Here is an 18,451-nt window from a genome sequence, read left to right as displayed (position 1 = left end):
CCCATTTCTAGTTGTTAGGTCTATCAATCCCATTTTTTTTTCCTGATATTGTTCACATGTTGTGGAAGCCATTTGATGTATTTCCAGCTCTAGTCATCAATAATTCACGTATATCTGGTCAATGAAAGATGACTTTCAAAATAGAAAAAGGTTATTTTGTGTGTGCTTGATCTTGTGAACTAACTCCTATCCATCTTCTGATCATTTCCTCATAATCTACCAGAGGTCTTCTTTCCAAATATACCAAGTTTTGGCATGTCAGAATCATGTAATTACACATGAATACCAGTTACTGTTGGGTAGGTCTATTTACACGTAAATCTACATTTAAGAGGTTAAATTGATCTGAGGGCAGGGATAACTAATCCAGATTCAAATCCCCTAAAATGACAAACTCCGAGGACAGAAAAGGCTTTAAAACACTCAGATATAGCACCTGCCATGGCAGCAGGGGGGCAGTAAATCCCAGCAACAAATAAATGTGTTCTGGTTTATGGACACATCTACAACCAGGAGCTCAAATTTCTTGGGAACACAAAATATTTAGAGATTGAACGCAATGAAATTTGATTTTACATATACGGCCACTCCTCCCCCAATCTGTCACATCTAATGTAATGTTTAATGTGTATATCGAAAAACTATATTTCTGTTATGTCATACTGTGTTTAAAAGTACCATGTATGTAAAATGTTAATGTAACAAAATAACAGTGAAAACTAAAACAGTACTTTTGTACAGAGGACAAACCACAATGCTAGTCCTCTGTAGCTGAGGAAGCCACTTGTGGAAAGAGGAAGTCATGTCTAACCTGTGCTTTCTCACTCAACAACAGGATGTGAAACAATGAGGACAGAACAGCAGCACCTGGAAGTGCACTGCTGACTTGCACACCACCAGATTGGACTGAAGAAGAGAATTTGTTCTCAAATAGATACACGACATGCATCTTATAACAATGCAACTGTATTTTGTAGCCTGTTGCTGTAGATGGGTTGTGTTTTGGTTAGCCAGCCCTGTGACACAGTACCAGTGCACGTTGACCTCTACTTGTCTGTATGGCCAGTACAGTACACTATGATACTACTCAGTAACAATTGATGATAAGATGACATTGTGTATCTTTTCTACTGATTTTACCTACTGCACATAAAGCATGTGAAACTATTCTTCAAATCATGTAGCTATGATAAAATGTTATTCGACATTGAGGTCACCAGAGCAGCCAGCAAAAGCCTATACAGTAACAGTCAAAATTTGGACTGAACTACTCATTCAAAGTTTTTCCCTTTTACTTATTTTCTACATTGTGGAATAGTAGTGAAGACAACAAAACTATGAAATAACACATATGGAATCGTGTAGTATCCAAATAAGTGTGAAACAAATCTAAATATACTTTATATTTGAGATTATTCAAAGTAGCCACCCTTTGCCTTGATGACAGCTTTGCACACTCTTGGCATTCTCTCAACCAGCTTCATGAGGTAGTCACCTGGAATGCATTTTGATGAACAGGTGTGCCTTGTTAAAAGTTCATTTGTGGAATTTCTTTCCTTCTTAATGCGTTTGAGCCAATCAGTTGTGTGTGAAAAGGTAGGGGTGGTATACAGAAGATAGCCATACTTGGTAAAAGACCAAGTCCATATTATGGCAAGAACAGCTCAAATAAGAAAAGAGAAATGACAGTCCATCATTACTTTAAGACACGAAGGTCAGTCAATCCGGAACATTTCAAGAACTTGGACATTTCTTCAAGAGCAGTCGCAAAAATCAAATCAAATGATATTTGTCACGTGTCGAATACAACAGCTATAGACCGTAGTGAAATACTTACAAGCCCTTAACCAACAATGTAGTTAAGAAAATATCTAAAAAATAAATATAAAATAAGAAAAAGTACAAGATAAGAAAAACAAATAATTAAAGAGCAGCAGTAAATAACAATAGCGGGGCTATATACAGGGGGTACCGGTACAGAGTCAATGTGTGGGGGCGCCGGTGTCGAGGTAATATGTAGATGTAGGTAGAGTTAATTTGCATAGATAAGAGAGTAGCAGCAGTGTAGAAGAGAGGGGGGGGGGGCAATGCAAATAGTCTGGGTAGCCATTAGATTAGCTGTTCAGGAGTCTTATGGCTTGGGGGTAGAAGCTGTTTTGGAGCCTCTTGGACCTAGTGTTGGCACTCCAGTACTGCTTGTCGTGCGGTAGCAGAGAGAACAGTCTATGACTAGTGTGGCTGGAGTCTTTGACAATTTTTAGGGCCTTCCTCTGACACCACCTGGTATAGAGGTCCTGGAAGGCAGGAAGCTTGGCCCCGGTGATGTACTGGGCCGTACGCACTACCCTCTGTAGTGCCTTGCGGTAGAGGCCGAGCAGTTGCCATACCAGGCAGTGATGCACCCCTTCAGGATGCTCTCGATGGTGCAGCTGTAGAACCTTTTGAGGATCTGAGGACCCTTAACTAATCTTTTCAGTCTACTGAGGGGGAATAGATTTTGTCATGCCCTGATCACAACTGTCTTGGTGTGCTTGGACCTTGTTAGTTTGTTGGTGATGTGGATGCCAAGGAACTGGAAGCTCTCAACCTGCTCCACTACAGCCCCGTCGATGAGAATGGGGGTGTGCTCGGTACTCCTTTTCCTGTAGTCCACAATCATCTCCTTTGTCTTGATCAAGTTGAGGGAGAGGTTGTTGTCCTTGCACCACACAGCCAGGTCTCTGACCTCCTCCTCATAGGCTGTCTCTTCTTCGTCGGTGATCAGGCCTACCAATGTTGTGCCATCGGCAAATTTAATGATGGTGTTGGAGTCGCGCAGTCATGAGTGAACAGGGAGTACAGGATTGGACTGGATGTAGTGTCTAGTACGTTTCGATCTTAGTCCTGTATTGATGCTTTGCCTGTTTGATGGTTCATCGGAGGGCATAGTGGAATTTCTTATAAGCTTGCGGGTTAGAGTCCCGCTCCTTGAAAGCGGCAGCTCTACCCTTTAGCTCAGCGCAGATGTTGACTTTAAATCATGGCTTCTGGTTGGGGTATGTACGTACAGTCACAGTGGAGACGACGTCATCAATGCACTTATTAATGAAGCCAGTGACTGATGTGATGTACTCCTCAATGCCATCGGAAGAATCCCCAGAACATGTTCCATTCTGTGATAGCAAAACAGTCCTGTAGTTTAGCATCTGCTTCATCTGACCACTTTCTTAAAGAGCGAGTCTGTGGTGCTTCCTACTTTAATTTTAGCTTGTAAAGGATAGAATTTTGGTCCGATTTACCAAATGGAGGGCGAGGGAGAGCTTTGTACGCATCTCTGTGTGTGGAGTAAAGGTGGTCTAGAGTTATTTTCCTAACATGCTGACAATAAATTAGGTTAAACTGATTTAAGTTACCCTGCATTAAAGCCTCGGCCGCTAGAAGCGGCTTATGGCGGTGGCGGTATACAGCTCATTTAGTGTGCGGTTTTAGTGCCAGCACCGGTCTGTGGTGGTTTATAGACAGCTACAGAAAATACAGATGAAAACTCTAGGTAGATAGAGTATCTCATGATAAGCTGTAGACCACACTACCTCAAGTGAGCAAGACCTCGAGACCTGCTTAGATATCATACACCAGTTGTTTACAAATATGCATAGGCCCCCGCCCATGTCTTACCAGAGGCTGCTGTTCTATCCTGCCGATAGTATATAACTCGCCAGCTGTATGTTATTAATGTCGTCGTTCAGCCACGACTCACTGAAACATAAGATATTACGGTTTCTAAATGTCCCGTTGGTAGGATGTACGTGGTTTCAGTTTGTCCCATTTATTTTCCAGCGATTGAACGTCAGATAGCAGTACGGAGGGCAAAGGCAGATTAGCCACTCGTCACCTGATAATCACAAGGCACCCTGATCTCTTTCTGCAAAATCTCAGTTTCCTTCTCCAGCGAATGACGGGGATGAGGGCCTGTTCGGGTGTTTGGAGTATATCCTTCCCATCCGAATCATTAAAGAAAAACTTTGTCCAATTTGAGGTGAGTAATCGGAGTTCTGATGTTCAGAAACTCTTTTCGGTCATAAGAGACGGTAGCAGCAACATTATGTACCCTTTACGAACAAAGAAAAAAAAAAATCTGACAGTTGGATAAGAGCTAATAAAACAGCAGCCATCCCCTCCGGCTCCATCTTCACAAAAACCATCAATGAGAGCTATTATGAAACGAGCTCTCATGACAACCGCCACAAGAAAGGAAGACCCAGAGTAATATAATATACACTGCTCAAAAAAATTAAGGGAACACTTAAACAACACAATGTAACTCCAGGTCAATCACACTTCTGTGAAATCAAACTGTCCACTTAGGAAGCAACACTGATTGACAATACATTTCACATGCTGTTGTGCAAATGGAATAGACAACAGGTGGAAATTATAGGCATTTAGCAAGACACCCCCAATAAAGGAGTGGATCTGCAGGTGGTGACCACAGACCACTTCTCAATTCCTATGCTTCCTGGCTGATGTTTTGGTCACTTTTGAATGCTGGTGGTGCTTTCACTCTAGTGGTAGCATGAGACGGAGTCTACAACCCACACAAGTGGCTCAGGTAGTGCAGCTCATCCAGGATGGCACATCAATGCAAGATGTGGCAAGAAGGTTTGCTGTGTCTGTCAGCGTAGTGTCCAGAGCATGGAGGCGCTACCAGGAGACAGGCCAGTACATCAGGAGACGTGGAGGAGGCCGTAGGAGGGCAACAACTCAGCAGCAGGACCGCTACCTCCGCCTTTGTGCAAGGAGGAGCAGGAGGAGCACTGCCAGAGCCCTGCAAAATGACCTCCAGCAGGCCACAAATGTGCATGTGTCTGCTCAAACGGTCAGAAACAGACTCCATGAGGGTGGTATGAGGGCCCGACGTCCACAGGTGGGGGTTGTGCTTACAGCCCAACACCGTGCATGACGTTTGGCATTTGCCAGAGAACACCAAGTTTGGCAAATTCGCCACTGGCGCCCTGTGCACTTCACAGATGAAAGCAGGTTCACACTGAGCACATGTGACAGACGTGACAGAGTCTGGAGACGCCGTGGAGAACGTTCTGCTGCCTGCAACAGCCTCCAGCATGACCGGTTTGGCGGTGGGTCAGTCATGGTGTGGGGTGGAATTTCTTTGGGGGGGCCGCACAGCCCTCCATGTGCTCGCCAGAGGTAGCCTGACTGCCATTAGGTACCGAGATGAGATCCTCAGACCCCTTGTGAGACCATATGCTGGTGCGGTTGGCCCTGGGTTCCTCCTAATGCAAGACAATGCTAGACCTCATGTGGCTGGAGTGTGTCAGCAGTTCCTGCAAGAGGAAGGCATTGATGGTATGGACTGGCCCGCCCGTTCCCCAGACCTGAATCCAATTGAGCACATCTGGGACATCATGTCTCGCTCCATCCACCAACAGACTCACATTGCACCACAGACTGTCCAGGAGTTGGCGGATGCTTTAGTCCAGGTCTGGGAGGAGATCCCTCAGGAGACCATCCTCCACCTCATCAGGAGCATGCCCAGGCGTAGTAGGGAGGTAATACAGGCACGTGGAGGCCACACACACTACTAAGCCTCATTTTGACTTGTTTAAAGGACATTACATCAAAGTTGGATCAGCATGTAGTGTGGTTTTCCACTTTAATTTTGAGTGTGACTCCAAATCCAGACCTCCATGGGTTGATAAATTTGATTTCCATTGATAATTTGTGTGATTTTGTTGTCATCACATTCAACTATGTAAAGAAAAAAATATTTAATAAGAATATTTCATTCATTCATTCATTCAGATCTAGGATGTGTTATTTTAGTGTTCCCTTTATTTTTTTGAGCAGTGTACTGGCCTGTCTCCTGGTAGCGCCTCCATGCTCTGGACACTACGCTGACAGACACAGCAAACCTTCTTGCCACAGCTCGCATTGATGTGCCATCCTGGATGAGCTGCACTACCTGAGCCACTTGTGTGGGTTGTAGACTCCGTCTCATGCTACCACCGCCAGCATTCAAAAGTGACCAAAACATCAGCCAGGAAGCATAGGAACTGAGAAGTGGTCTGTGGTCACCACCTGCAGAACCACTCCATTATTGGGGGTGTCTTGCTAATTGCCTATAATTTCCACCTGTTGTCTATTCCATTTGCACAACAGCATGTGAAATGTATTGTCAATCAGTGTTGCTTCCTAAGTGGACAGTTTGATTTCACAGAAGTGTGATTGACTTGGAGTTACATTGTGTTGTTTAAGTGTTCCCTTTATTTTTTTGAGCAGTGTATGAGACATTTTTTATTTTTTTTAAACAATCTATATAGATATTTTGATATGGCATGTCTGATTCTGTACATTGAGATGCTCATGCGTTAACTTTTCCATAGATCACAGACTGATTCATTGCCCTAAGGGGTGAGAGGTGTAGTGCCGACTGTACCTGCAGGTGTTGGGTCCAGCGTAAAGCCCTGGGGTCGTGTCTGTGGACCGGGGGCTATGGAGGTCAATGACTCATGAAAAGCCTCTGTTCTCTCCTCTGCTACTGCTCCTCCACTAATCTCCTCTTTCACCACGTCGTCATCCAGCACCTCCTCCATGGCTCTCTCCAGCTGTTCGTTCCCATTGCAGGACATCTGAGGAAAGGAAGGAATTGAGATGTGAAACCCTGTGTAGTGTAATCTGCCGTCTCAGCCACTGCCCGTCACCAAGGAAATACCCCAAGGCTCAATCCTAGGCCCTACACTATTCTCAATTTACAACAACATAGCTCAGGCAGTTGGAACCTCTCTCATCCATTTATATGCAGATGATACAGTCTTGTTCTCAGCTGGCCCCTCTCTGGATGTTGTGCTAAATTCTCTACAACAATGCTTTCTTAGTGTCCAATAAGCTTTCTCTACCCTTAACCATGTTCTGAACACCTCCAAAACAAAGGTCATGTGGTTTGGTAAGAAGAATGCCCCTCTTCCAACAGGTGTTATTACTACCCCTGAGGGTTTAGAGCTTGAGGTAGTCACCTCATACAAGTACTTGGGAGTATGGCTAGACAGTGCCCTGTCCATCTCTCAGCACATATCAAAGCTGCAGGCTAAAGTTAAATCTAGACTTGGTTTCCTCTATCGTAATCGTTCCTCTTTCACCCCAGCTGCCAAACTAACCCTGATTCAGATGATCATCCTACCCATTCTAGATTACGGATACATCATTTATAGATCAGCAGGTAAGGGTGCTCTCGAGCGACTAGATGTTCTTTACCATTCGGCCATCAGATTTGGCACCTATGCTCCTTATTAGGACATCACTGCACTGTATACTCCTCTGTAAACTGGTCATCTCTGTATACCCATCGCAAGACCCACTGGTTGATGCTTATTAATAAAAAACCCTTAGGCCTCACTGCCTCCTATTTGAGATATCTACTGCAGCCCTCATCCTCAACACCCATTCTGCCAGTCACATTCTGTTAAAGGTCCCCAAAGCAAACATCCCTGGGTCGCTCCTCTTTTCAATACGCTGCAGCTAGCAACTGGAACGAGCTGCAACAAAGACTCAAACTGGACAGTTTTATCTCAATCTCTTCCTTCAAAGACTCAATAATGGACACTCTTACTGAGAGTTGTGGCTGCTTTGTGTGATGTATTGTTTTCTCAACCTGCTTGACGTTTCTGCTGTTGACTGTGCCCAATAATGTTTGTACCATGTTTTGTGCTGCTACCATGTTGTGTTGCTACCATGCAGTGTTGTCATGTGCTGCCTTGCTATGTTGTTGTCTTAGGTCTCACTTTATGTAGTGTTGTGTTGTCTCTCTTGTTGTGATGCGTGTTTGGTCCTATATTTATATTGTATTTATTTCCATCCCAGGCACCCGTCCCCGCAGGAGGCCTTTTGGTAGGCCGGCATTGTAGATAAGAATTTGTTCTTAACTGACTTGCCTAGTTAAATAACAATTAAATAAAAAATTGTGTGTGAACTAGCCTGGCTTTCAGAAGAGACAATTGCTTTCTAGTAGAATTAATTATATAGGAATAATCAATAGAAGTAATCATTTTGTTATAATTATGTGTGTGTGTGTCCATGTTTTGTCTGTGTGACTGATCAAATGAATAGATAAGTGTGTGAGTGTTGTGGCGGAGGCCCACCTTGAGTCTGGGCTTGCCCTCTGAGCCCGAGGGGGATCCTCCGGCGGACGGCTGCACCAGCACAAACTCCTCGCTGGTGACGGTGGCCACGGATTCGGTGGAGCCGCTCACTTTGCCCAGAGAGGAGGTGTCGTCCATGGTTAGCCAGGAGCCCCAGGGGCCAGCGCTCTGCCCCTCTGTCCGCTTCTTCGCCTCACAGTGCCCTTCTGCTCAGCCTCCTGCTGCTGCAGCCCTGAATGAAACACAACACATGCATTTCAGTACAGTTGGATTGTAATTATGGTATAGAAAGCGTATAGCCCAGGCCTAGCCTACATAGGTCTAACATTACGCATTTAAGAAGGGAGTAACCTTCATTTTGTCACATCATGACAGTATCTAGTGAAGAAGCATTATCAAATTAATTTCTAATTATTACCTTACAGGAGTAACCAAGATGCTAGAAATACAGATCAAACGAGAGACTCACTGAATCATATTAAAAGTGAACGGGTCAATTTGACAAGTCATCCCACAAATCACCAGTCACCTAGGGAAAGGCCTAATTTAAAACTGGAGTGGAGGGCATCCTGCCTAAGCTGACAGAGTACCCAAGCCTGACATTTCCGTCCCTCAAAGCCCTATATCTGAAATAGATATTGTCAATTCAGCAGTCAAATTACACTTAGGTCTAACGTTTGCTGACCTCAAAGGCTTACTTCAGTGAGTTATCAGTTTAACAAAAACAGGCCTTGGCTCTTCACTTTGTTTTGAAGATGTAGAGGATGATGACTCCTGTTTGAGGACTGCATAGTTTTTTTCAGCTCTTACAAGAGCTGTAGGATAAACATAGCTTGTTGTTTATCCTGACACTCACATCTTGACAAGATCAAATCAAACCTGGTTTGGGTGACCAAGCATCAGTGGTATCGCCCACAAGAGTTATGATGTAGTACAACAATGATGTAAATATATCACTAGCCACTTTAAACAATGCTACCTTATATAATGTTATAATGTTACATACCCTACATTATTCATCTCATATGCATACGTATATACTGTACTCTATATCATCGACTGCATCCTTATGTAATACATGTATCACTAGCCACTTTAACTTTGCCACTTTGTTTACATACTCATCTCATATGTATATACTGTACTCGATACCATCTTCTGTATCTTGCCTTTGCTGCTCTGTACCATCACTCATTCATATATCTTTATGTACATATTCTTTATCCCCTACACTGTATAAGACAGTGGTTTTGGAATTGTTAGTTAGATTACTTGTTGGTTATTACTGCATTGTCGGAACTAGAAGCACAAGCATTTCGCTACACTCGCATTAACATCTGCTAACCATGTGTATGTGACAAATAAAATGTGTTTTGATTTGATTTGATCGGAATACGCTGCCGAGAGACAGTGCACTGACGGAGTAAAAAGATATTTCAAGTCTAACTTGCTTTACAGTAATTCCAAAGACCAGGCAGGAATAGGCTTTTAGAGAAATGCTGAACCGAAACCTTACACAGCCTAATGTATAAAAAAAAATGACATCTCATACGAAGCTTATCAAGACTATGAGCTGTGGTCTCACACTGTAGTCATGGCCTTGCTGGTTTTTCAACTCAAAGACCTGTTACGGTGCCTGTTGAGTGAAAAGCAGTGCTGTTCTAATACAAAGACCTTACTCTGAAGACATATTTACCTTGAAATTCAGCAGACGCAGCGACAGCCAGGAGTTGTTATTAGCCTGGTAGAGTGAAGCCACTTGGTTGCTTGTTTGCTAACAAGTTTGCTAGCCAGTAGCCACCTAGGCCAAACCAAGTGTAACATGTGGAATAAGATAGCCTATGTGAAGCGATTGGGTCCTTAACCCTTACTGGTGAAAGAGCGAGCACACACACACACACACACACACACACACACACAACTGTGGCTGCAGAGTCATGTGCTCCCATCACACTCATTCAATTACATCCATTAAAAACTGCAGAGGGGTAAAAGGATGAATGTTCCCAGTTATACGCAATTAAAGTACCGAGATTTAAAAAAGATTTGACGAGGCCTAACCTATATCAAAATGCTGTAGGTATTCAGTGCTCAACTGTTACAGCAGTGTGACAGGTTATGACAACTCGATTTACTCTTATAGAATGTTAGGAACAGTTACAAGCAATTTAACCTGTAGGCCTGCCTCTTATCTGTGACTGTGTTGCCCTTGTTATGCTGAGCACAAGTGTAGAAAGTGAAAGGGTTTTGGCACTGCCATTGACCAGTCCTACATTTTGCCCTGGAAGCTTTAGCAAACAAGTCACTTTTACATGATCTGTGAAGGCTACTCACTTACAATCCTGTCTTTTTTTAAATTGTGTAAGTGCAATCCTGTCTACACACCTTAATATTTTTCTGCACGATATGGAATGTTAATTTAGGAGCACCAGTGCGCCTAGAAAATTGATGTGTTCTAGCTTTATTACCTCAACTATCTTTCATTGTGGTCCCAAATTTATTTTTGGGCGCTTCAAATGTTTCTACTTAGGTAAACACGTGCTCCTTGTAAAGAAAGTCTGCGTAGTGCCCTGATGATATTAGGCTCGCCTTTAGAGACAGTTGGCCTCCTCTGTAGGCCTAGTTTCAAACGTGTCTGTGTGTGGTTACCTGAACTAACAGCTTCACAAGTTCACTCACACATTCATTACTGCACACACAGTACAAGCTATCTAGAGGGTCAAATCCAGGCCTTTGCTACAGTAGGCCAACTACCCATCTTACATCGTTCACTACAGTTTAGACCTATACTTACATTAGGGAGTGGTGAAAACAATTGACATCAATAGACCTTACACACATAAGACAACACTTGAGCCATTTAACTAGTCTAACTGGTTGTGTGGGCAGAGGTTTCCCTTTAGTTTCTGCCTTACAGGTGAAACTGCCTCCTTGTACTGCCCCAATAAGACAAGAAGCTCTAAACCCAAAAAGTTCATCGGTTACACCCATTTAGGCTAAGGTGTTGATCATTAGGTAAGCTAGATCATCCAATGATAGCCCACGCTTCAAATGCACATGACTAATAGAGCTAGGCAGCCATAGTTGCAAATACAGGGACAAATTATACAAAGATTAGTCATCTAGCCTAAACATTTCACTCGGTTTTGGTTATCAGAGCAAAATAAAACCATACCCAAGAGTTCCCTAACTGGCGGCCAGCGGGCCGAATTTGGCCCATGGGTGGTTTTATTAGGCTTCCGTCTAAAACGATTGAGCTGATCCATCTAGGTTATTCAAGGCAAGTCTAAATCCTTTTAGGTGGGGCAACAACTTTTCATTGGCCTTGCATCCCTATCCAGTTGTGATATATATATATATATTTTTTTTTTGCCTTTATTTAACTAGGCAAGTCAGTTAAAAACATATTCTTATTTACAATGACAGTATACCAAAAGGCCTCTTGCGGGGACAGGGGCCTGGGATTAAAAATAGGTTCAAAAATATAGGACAAAACACTCATCACAACAAGAGGGACAACACAACACTACATAAAGAGAGACCTAAAACAACAATATAGCAAGGCAACACAACATGAGAACATGGTAGCAGGACAAAACATGGTAGAAACATTATTGGGCACAGACAACAGCACAAAGGGCAAGAAGGTAGAGACAACAATACATCACACAAAACAGCTACAACTGTCAGTAAGTGTCCATGATTGGGTCTTTAAATGAAGAGATTGAGATAAAACTGTCCAGTTTGAGTGTTTGTTGCAGCTCGTTCCAGTCGCTAGCTGCAGCGAACTGAAAAGTGGAGTGACCCAGGGATGTGTGTGCTTTGGGGATCTTTATCAGAATGTGACTGGCAGGACGGGTGTTGTATGTGGAGGATGAGGGCAGCAGAAGATATCTTAGATATGAGGGAGTGAGGCCTAAGAGGATTTTATAAATAAGCATCGACCAGTGGGTCTTGTGACGGGTATACAGAGATGACCATTTTACAGAGGAGTAGAGTAGTAGAGTACAGTGGAGTAGAGTGCAGTGATGTGTCCTATAAGGAGCATTGCTGGCAAATCTGATGTCAGAATGGTAAAGAACATCTAGCCGCTCGAGAGCACCCTTACCTGCCGATCTATAAATGATGTCTCCGTAATCTAGAATGGGTTGGATGATCATCAGAATCAGGGTTAGTTTGGCAGCTGGGGTGGGGTGAAAGAGGAGCGATTACGATAGAGGAAACCAAGTTTAGATTTACCCTGCAGCTTTGATAAGAGAAGGACAGTGCACCGTCTAGCCATACTCTCAAGTACTTGTACAAGGTGACTACGTCAAGCTCTAAACCCTCAGGGGTAGTAATAACACCTGTGGGAAGAGGGGCATTCTTCTAACCAAACCATGACCTTTGTTTTGGAGGTGTTCAGAACAAAGTTAAGAGTAGAGAAAGCTTATTGGACACTAATACCATACCCAAACCGGACACCATCGTGCACAAATTGATTTTGCCCCCCCCACACCAAACGCGATCACGCAGGTTGAAATATCGAAAACTCGGAACCAATTATATTAATTTGGGGACAGGTCAAAAAGCATTAAACATTTGTGGTAATTTAGCTAGCTAATTTGTCTTATTTAGCTAGCTTGCTGTTGCTAGCTAATTTTTCCTGGGATATAAATGTTGAGTTGTTATTTTAGCTGAAATGCACAAGGTCCTCTACTCTGACAATTAATCCACACATAAAAAGATCAACCAAATGGTTTCTAGTCATCTCTTTCCAGGCTTTTTCTTCTTTGGACTTTATACGGCAATTGGCATCTAACTTTCATAGTATTACCACGACGACCGACCGAACTCAGTTCATGAGTATCTGCTTCTATAAACCAATGAGGAGATGGGAGAGGCAGGACATGCACTTGCACTAAAATAGAACTGACTTCTATTTTAGAGCTAGGCAACACAGACGCTCGTTGCGCGCGAGCAGTGTGGGTGCAATGATTGAATAACATGTATGTGTATAAATGGAGGAGAGCTTCCTGCTGCCTGAGCTATGTTGTTGATGTAAATTGAGAAGCATGTGGGGCCTAGGATCGAGCCTTGGGGTACTCCCTTGGTGATAGGCAGTAGCTGAGACAGCAGATGTTCTGACTTTATACAATGCACTCTTTGAGAGAGGTAGTTAGCAAACCAGGCCAAAGACCCCAATACTCCTTAGTCGGCCCACAAGAATGGAATGGTCTACAACATCAAAAGCTTTGGCCAAGTCAATAAAAATAGCAGCACAATATTGCTTAGACTCAAGGGCAATGGACCTTTAAGGTTGAAGTGACATCCATAACATGAGTGGAAACCAGATTGCATACCCAAGAGAATAATATAGACATCAAGAAAGCCAGTCAGTTGATTATTGATAATTTCTTCCAACACTTTTGATAAACAGGGCAAAATAGAAACAGACCTATAACAGTTAGGATCAGCTTGATCTAAGGATGGGTAAAGTCTGTCTAAAGCCCTACAGCCCGGGGCTATGACATCATCCTGAGTTCCTGTGGAGAGCGAGGCTTGCTGCTTGGTTACAGCAACTGGTGACAGCAACTTTCCTGCCTCTGGGTAATAAGTTGCAGTGAAGTGGGGAACACAAAGGTCTGTCACTTCTGCATGGCCTGCCTGACACCAGTTGACTAAGAGTGCATCTTCTAGCTAGAAAACAGGGTGAGAAACAGAAACCTCAGAAGGAAAGGAAGAGGGTAGACAGAGTGAGTAAGCATTTGAGCACTGCATGTAGCTTTTCTCCAAGCAGCGTTTTTGCTTCCAAAGAATAGCAAACTACTGCTGCTAGGCCCATGTACTTAAAATAGCCAAATATTAGGGTACCATTTCTAGTTTACATTACATTTACATTTAAGTCATTTAGCAGACGCTCTTATCCAGAGCGACTTACAAATTGGTGCATTCACCTTATGACATCCAGTGGAACAGTAGTGCATCTAAATCTTTTAAGGGGGAGGGGGGGTGAGAGGGATTACTTTATCCTATCCTAGGTATTCCTTAGTTGTAGGTTAAGCTACATAATGTTGAGACCTCCCTAATAATAACTTTTCAGCTGGTTTGCACAACATTGTTCAGTCTTGGCTCATGACTTTATACTATAACCCTTGACCAAAGTGATGTCATTTAAGCCTAAACTTGAGTTGTCTGCCTGTGTGTGTGTGAGAGAGGCACTTTGCAACTGTGGTTAAGATTTAAAGGGGTACTTCAAGATGTTGGCAATAAAGCCCTTTTTCTACTTCCCCAGAGTCAGACGAACTCATTTATACCATTTGTCTGTCTCTGCATGCAGTTAGAATTAAGTAGCTAACTAGCGTTAACGCAACTGCTAACTAGCATGCTAGTAGATACCATAGACGTCAAGTCATTGTGCTAATGCTAGTTAGCATTGGCTTGCAAAACTACCTCCAACTTTGTTTATACTGGATGCAGATACATAAAAACGGTATCGATGAGTTAATCTGACTCTGGGTGAAGTAGATAAAGGGCTTCATTACCAAAATCCCGAAGTACCCCTTTAAATTGCAAACACATCAGGTGCTGCAGAAGTGTGAACCTACAGTACAGTAACTAAATGTCTCATGTTCAGTAGAATAAACAACTCCACTACTGTATTTGTTCTTCTGGTATAAGGTCACTAAGACTTGTGAAATAAGGTTGTATGCACTGCACTACCTGATACAGTCAGGGTGCTGAGGTAGCTCTATAGAGCTTGCCGTCCTCATGTATACAGTTAACAACAGTAAGTACAGTTCTTATACAGTCACATTCTGTCTTAGCTCATAACATTGGAGAAGAGTTCTAGTTAAGGATGAGGCAAATGACTACCTGTTTAGCACCATGTGTTCCACATTGGAAGGTATGTACGTAATCTGTAGACTGTTCTGATTAGGAGGTCCTCGTTTGCGTCGGCGAGCAGTGCACAAGAAATAACTAAATCCAATTGTTAGAAGCTAACAATTGGATTGCCCCCTCCAAATAAAAAACAAACATGGATGTCAATGTCTGCGCGCATACACGCCACACTGCCCATATTGCGAGGCTGATTAGCTAGGGCAAACTGGTGTAAAACACAAAACGGTGTGCGTGCAAAGCATGGAGTCCATGTTTGGTTTGGATATAATTAATTATTTCATGAGCACTACTCTGTGATGAAAACAAGGACATCCTAATCAGGACCGTCTACCGTTGACGGATATAGACTCGGATGTGGGAAAAGTGTCGCCAAGCAACCATAGGCACAGGGTGGCAAATTACTTGCAAGGTGGGTATATGTTACCAGACCAGAGTTCAACTCAGGTCTAAAATACAGCACCTACGGTGGCCTAGTTTATCTTCGGATTGAATGATCTCATAAATGTCATCTTAAAATGATATGCCTACACTACAGACTGTTTTTGCAGGTTATAGTGCATTCTCAGCTGTGTATGACAACTCTCCTCCCATGAGCTAGCTACCAAAGGACAGACGGACAATGTAGAAAGTTACCATCAATGTCTAGAATTTTCAGTGAAACTAAGCTAAGTATAGGTGTGGAGGTTTTCTGAGTATCTCAGTAGAGGTTTTCGGCTGTTAGTTTCACCCACGGTTGCATGTAAACTACAATTCCGATTCTGCGTTTCAACATTTAGGAACGGCAATCATTGCTTGCAATACGGTTTTCGAAACATATGCCCCTTATCTTTCATATCGGCGAGATAGAACCTTACAAATACAAAAATATACACTTAGCTAGCTACTGTGCCAGATTTACACAGATCCATATTCTGTGTACTCTTCCTCCCCAGATATGCTTAATGTTACACACAGGTGTTCTGAGCAAGATATAAGTTCTGTTTGAATACCCATACTAACATACTGTATACTACATACTTAATGAGCATATACTACATACTATTAGTTTATTTTAGTATACTCTAAATTAACGGTATCCTTTCAGTTGAGCGTACTTGCGCTTCACTTGTCTACCGGAAGTTAATGCTGTTGCTATGCAAACTCTGCTAGCATGGCAAATTACTAGCTAGACATTTTACGACTTCAGGTGTGTTATTAAATTCAATCTGGAGTGCCAGAGTGCGCTCTTGATGTTTGTAAATTCAGACCGTTTCGCTCTCGGAGCATTCAGAGCGCACACTGCCAGGCAGTCACAAGCCAACTGGCTAACTAAAAAAAACTGATTCAAATTCGACACAAACCTTCAAATAGGTATGTAATGACACATTATAGCAGCGTTTAGGTCATATAATTGATTCTGTTGGAAAGGGGAGAAATTGTGCTTTACAATGGTATTGACATTACAGTTGGTCTGGAAGTATTACGTTTCGGGTGCTAAAATAAGGGCAATTGTACGGACCAAGGCGATGTACGAGTTTACGTGGGTTTACGTTACTTCCAGACACAAATGAGAGAACACCTCACTCTGAACATTTTACTCACCATAGCAGAGCTGTTAGGCTGTTTTCAAGTTATCCAGAGTGTTGGTGACCGTAACTGTGCTGCTGGCAACAATTTAATGACGTTTTTTTGCCGCCGTTTTACAGACACCAGCCATATTCAACTGGTGTTGAGTGTTTATAAATACATCAGTTATTCTGTGCTCTGGCACACCTACTCTCAGACGAGTGCTCTGAAATCGCAGTAGATAACCTGTGTGAATTTACAAACACACCTGAATGTCCATTGAGAACGCAAGACTATACCACTTAGTTCAACTAAGAATGACGGGAATAATCAAGTCAATTGGGTAGTTAGAGAGCATATAGCTAATATACTGGCCAGTTCGATGTATCAGTGGCCAAGTAACGTTAGGTAGCTGGCTAACATACCGGTACATAATGCAGTAATGATATAACGTAAACTCACGTAAACAAGTACATCGCCTTGGTCCGTACAATTGCCCTTATTTTAGCGACACAAAAACGTAATACTTCCAGATCAACTGTAAAGTCAATACCATTGTAAAGCACAATTTCTTCCCTTTCCAACAGAATCAATTACATGACCTAAACACTGCCCGTTACTGCATAATTCAAGCAGGCAATGAACCCCGTCGGGTCTTTTAAAAATGGCGGGTGAGGAAACAAAACTAATGCGTCATAGTAAGGAGAGATGTCGTGTGGGAAATTTGCTTTTTTTCCACTCAATCTGTCCAACTTATTACCTTAAAACACTATAAAGAGTTTATATAATGTGTCATTACATACCTATTTGAAGGTTTGTATTGATTTTGAATCAGGTTTTTAAGGCGGTGCTAAAGTGATCATAGGAAGTAAACAGAGGCTTTGAGAATGATGATCGCATGCAATGGTGACGCAAAAATGACTAGGTATCCCGCTTACTGTCCATTTCTTGTTTTTAAAGGATGAGAGAAGTGCTACACCTGGTGGAAAGAGATTGTAAGACAGAAATAGTTGCTTTATGCATGCTGTACGTTACGACATGACACGTCTAGATGTAACGGAGGGTCCGTTTTTTCAACTTTTCTCCAATACTATAGAGCCATTACCATGTCAATCAACTCTTGAATAGAAACCTAGTTCACACTCCCGATATTGAAGTCAACACAGTCGCTACAGTCCTATTAGTTTTCTTTGTAGCCTCATTTGAATGTTACGGTTGCGCACATTTGTACGGAATGGGGTGAGTTTAAGTTACTACACCGGTGGTAAGGAGAGCGTAGCTAAGAAATTGTCAGCCAACATAACGCGTAAGGTAACTTATTTGAAAAGTAATTACATTGCAAAACATTTTCTTAACATTTGTCATAATTAGATAAAGCAATGAATTACTATTCACTGTCGTTGGACTTGGGCTGCATATTTTCCTGAATTTCTTCAAATCTGAAAACGATGTGAAGCCACGCCTATTTTCTGAAGAATTGCATTATGGGCCCTAAAAGCACAGAAATAGTGTCCACTGCTTGTATACTTTGTATTTTGGCGAATGTAGTACGACATCTGGGATGTCGGCATACTAACTATATTCATACTATATACTCAATGTAGGTCACAAATAGTACGGTTAGTATGAGTATTCGACACATATATATAACACAGGTGGTCAGCTCGGTCTCCTGTAAACAAGGGTTGTAGTAACATGAAGATATGGCCGTGTGGGAACACTAACCCTATAAAAGGTGTAGTAATTTAAGTAACCTTTTGTGATTTCTTGTAGATTTTAAAAGATAGTTATCTACGTTACTTGTGTTTCCAAACCCGTACCTTAAGCGATGCATGTCAACGTTTTGAGCAAGCGTGGGGGACCTAAACAAACGCCCCTGGAATAAGACACCT

The 18,451-nt window shown here is 42.5% G+C and overlaps 1 protein-coding gene across 1 annotated transcript in view; it reads right to left on the bottom strand.

Moving 5' to 3' along the window:
• The window catches only part of LOC115108124 (rab GTPase-activating protein 1-like), a 159,670-nt gene that overhangs the window by 140,615 nt on the left and 604 nt on the right, over positions 1 to 18,451 (bottom strand). Inside the window, exons 2-3 of the mRNA XM_029632116.2 lie at positions 8,133 to 8,364; positions 6,434 to 6,626 (exon numbers count right to left, since the gene is read on the bottom strand). Of these exons, the coding sequence (XP_029487976.1) occupies positions 6,434 to 6,626; positions 8,133 to 8,270 (331 nt within the window). The 5' untranslated portion in view covers positions 8,271 to 8,364. The remainder of the gene's footprint in view (positions 1 to 6,433; positions 6,627 to 8,132; positions 8,365 to 18,451) is intronic.

This window comes from Oncorhynchus nerka, linkage group LG24 (assembly GCF_034236695.1).
Source record: "Oncorhynchus nerka isolate Pitt River linkage group LG24, Oner_Uvic_2.0, whole genome shotgun sequence".
NCBI lineage: Eukaryota > Metazoa > Chordata > Actinopteri > Salmoniformes > Salmonidae > Oncorhynchus > Oncorhynchus nerka.
Note: the sequence above shows the minus strand (reverse complement) of the source record. Positions and strands in the feature narration are given on the sequence as shown.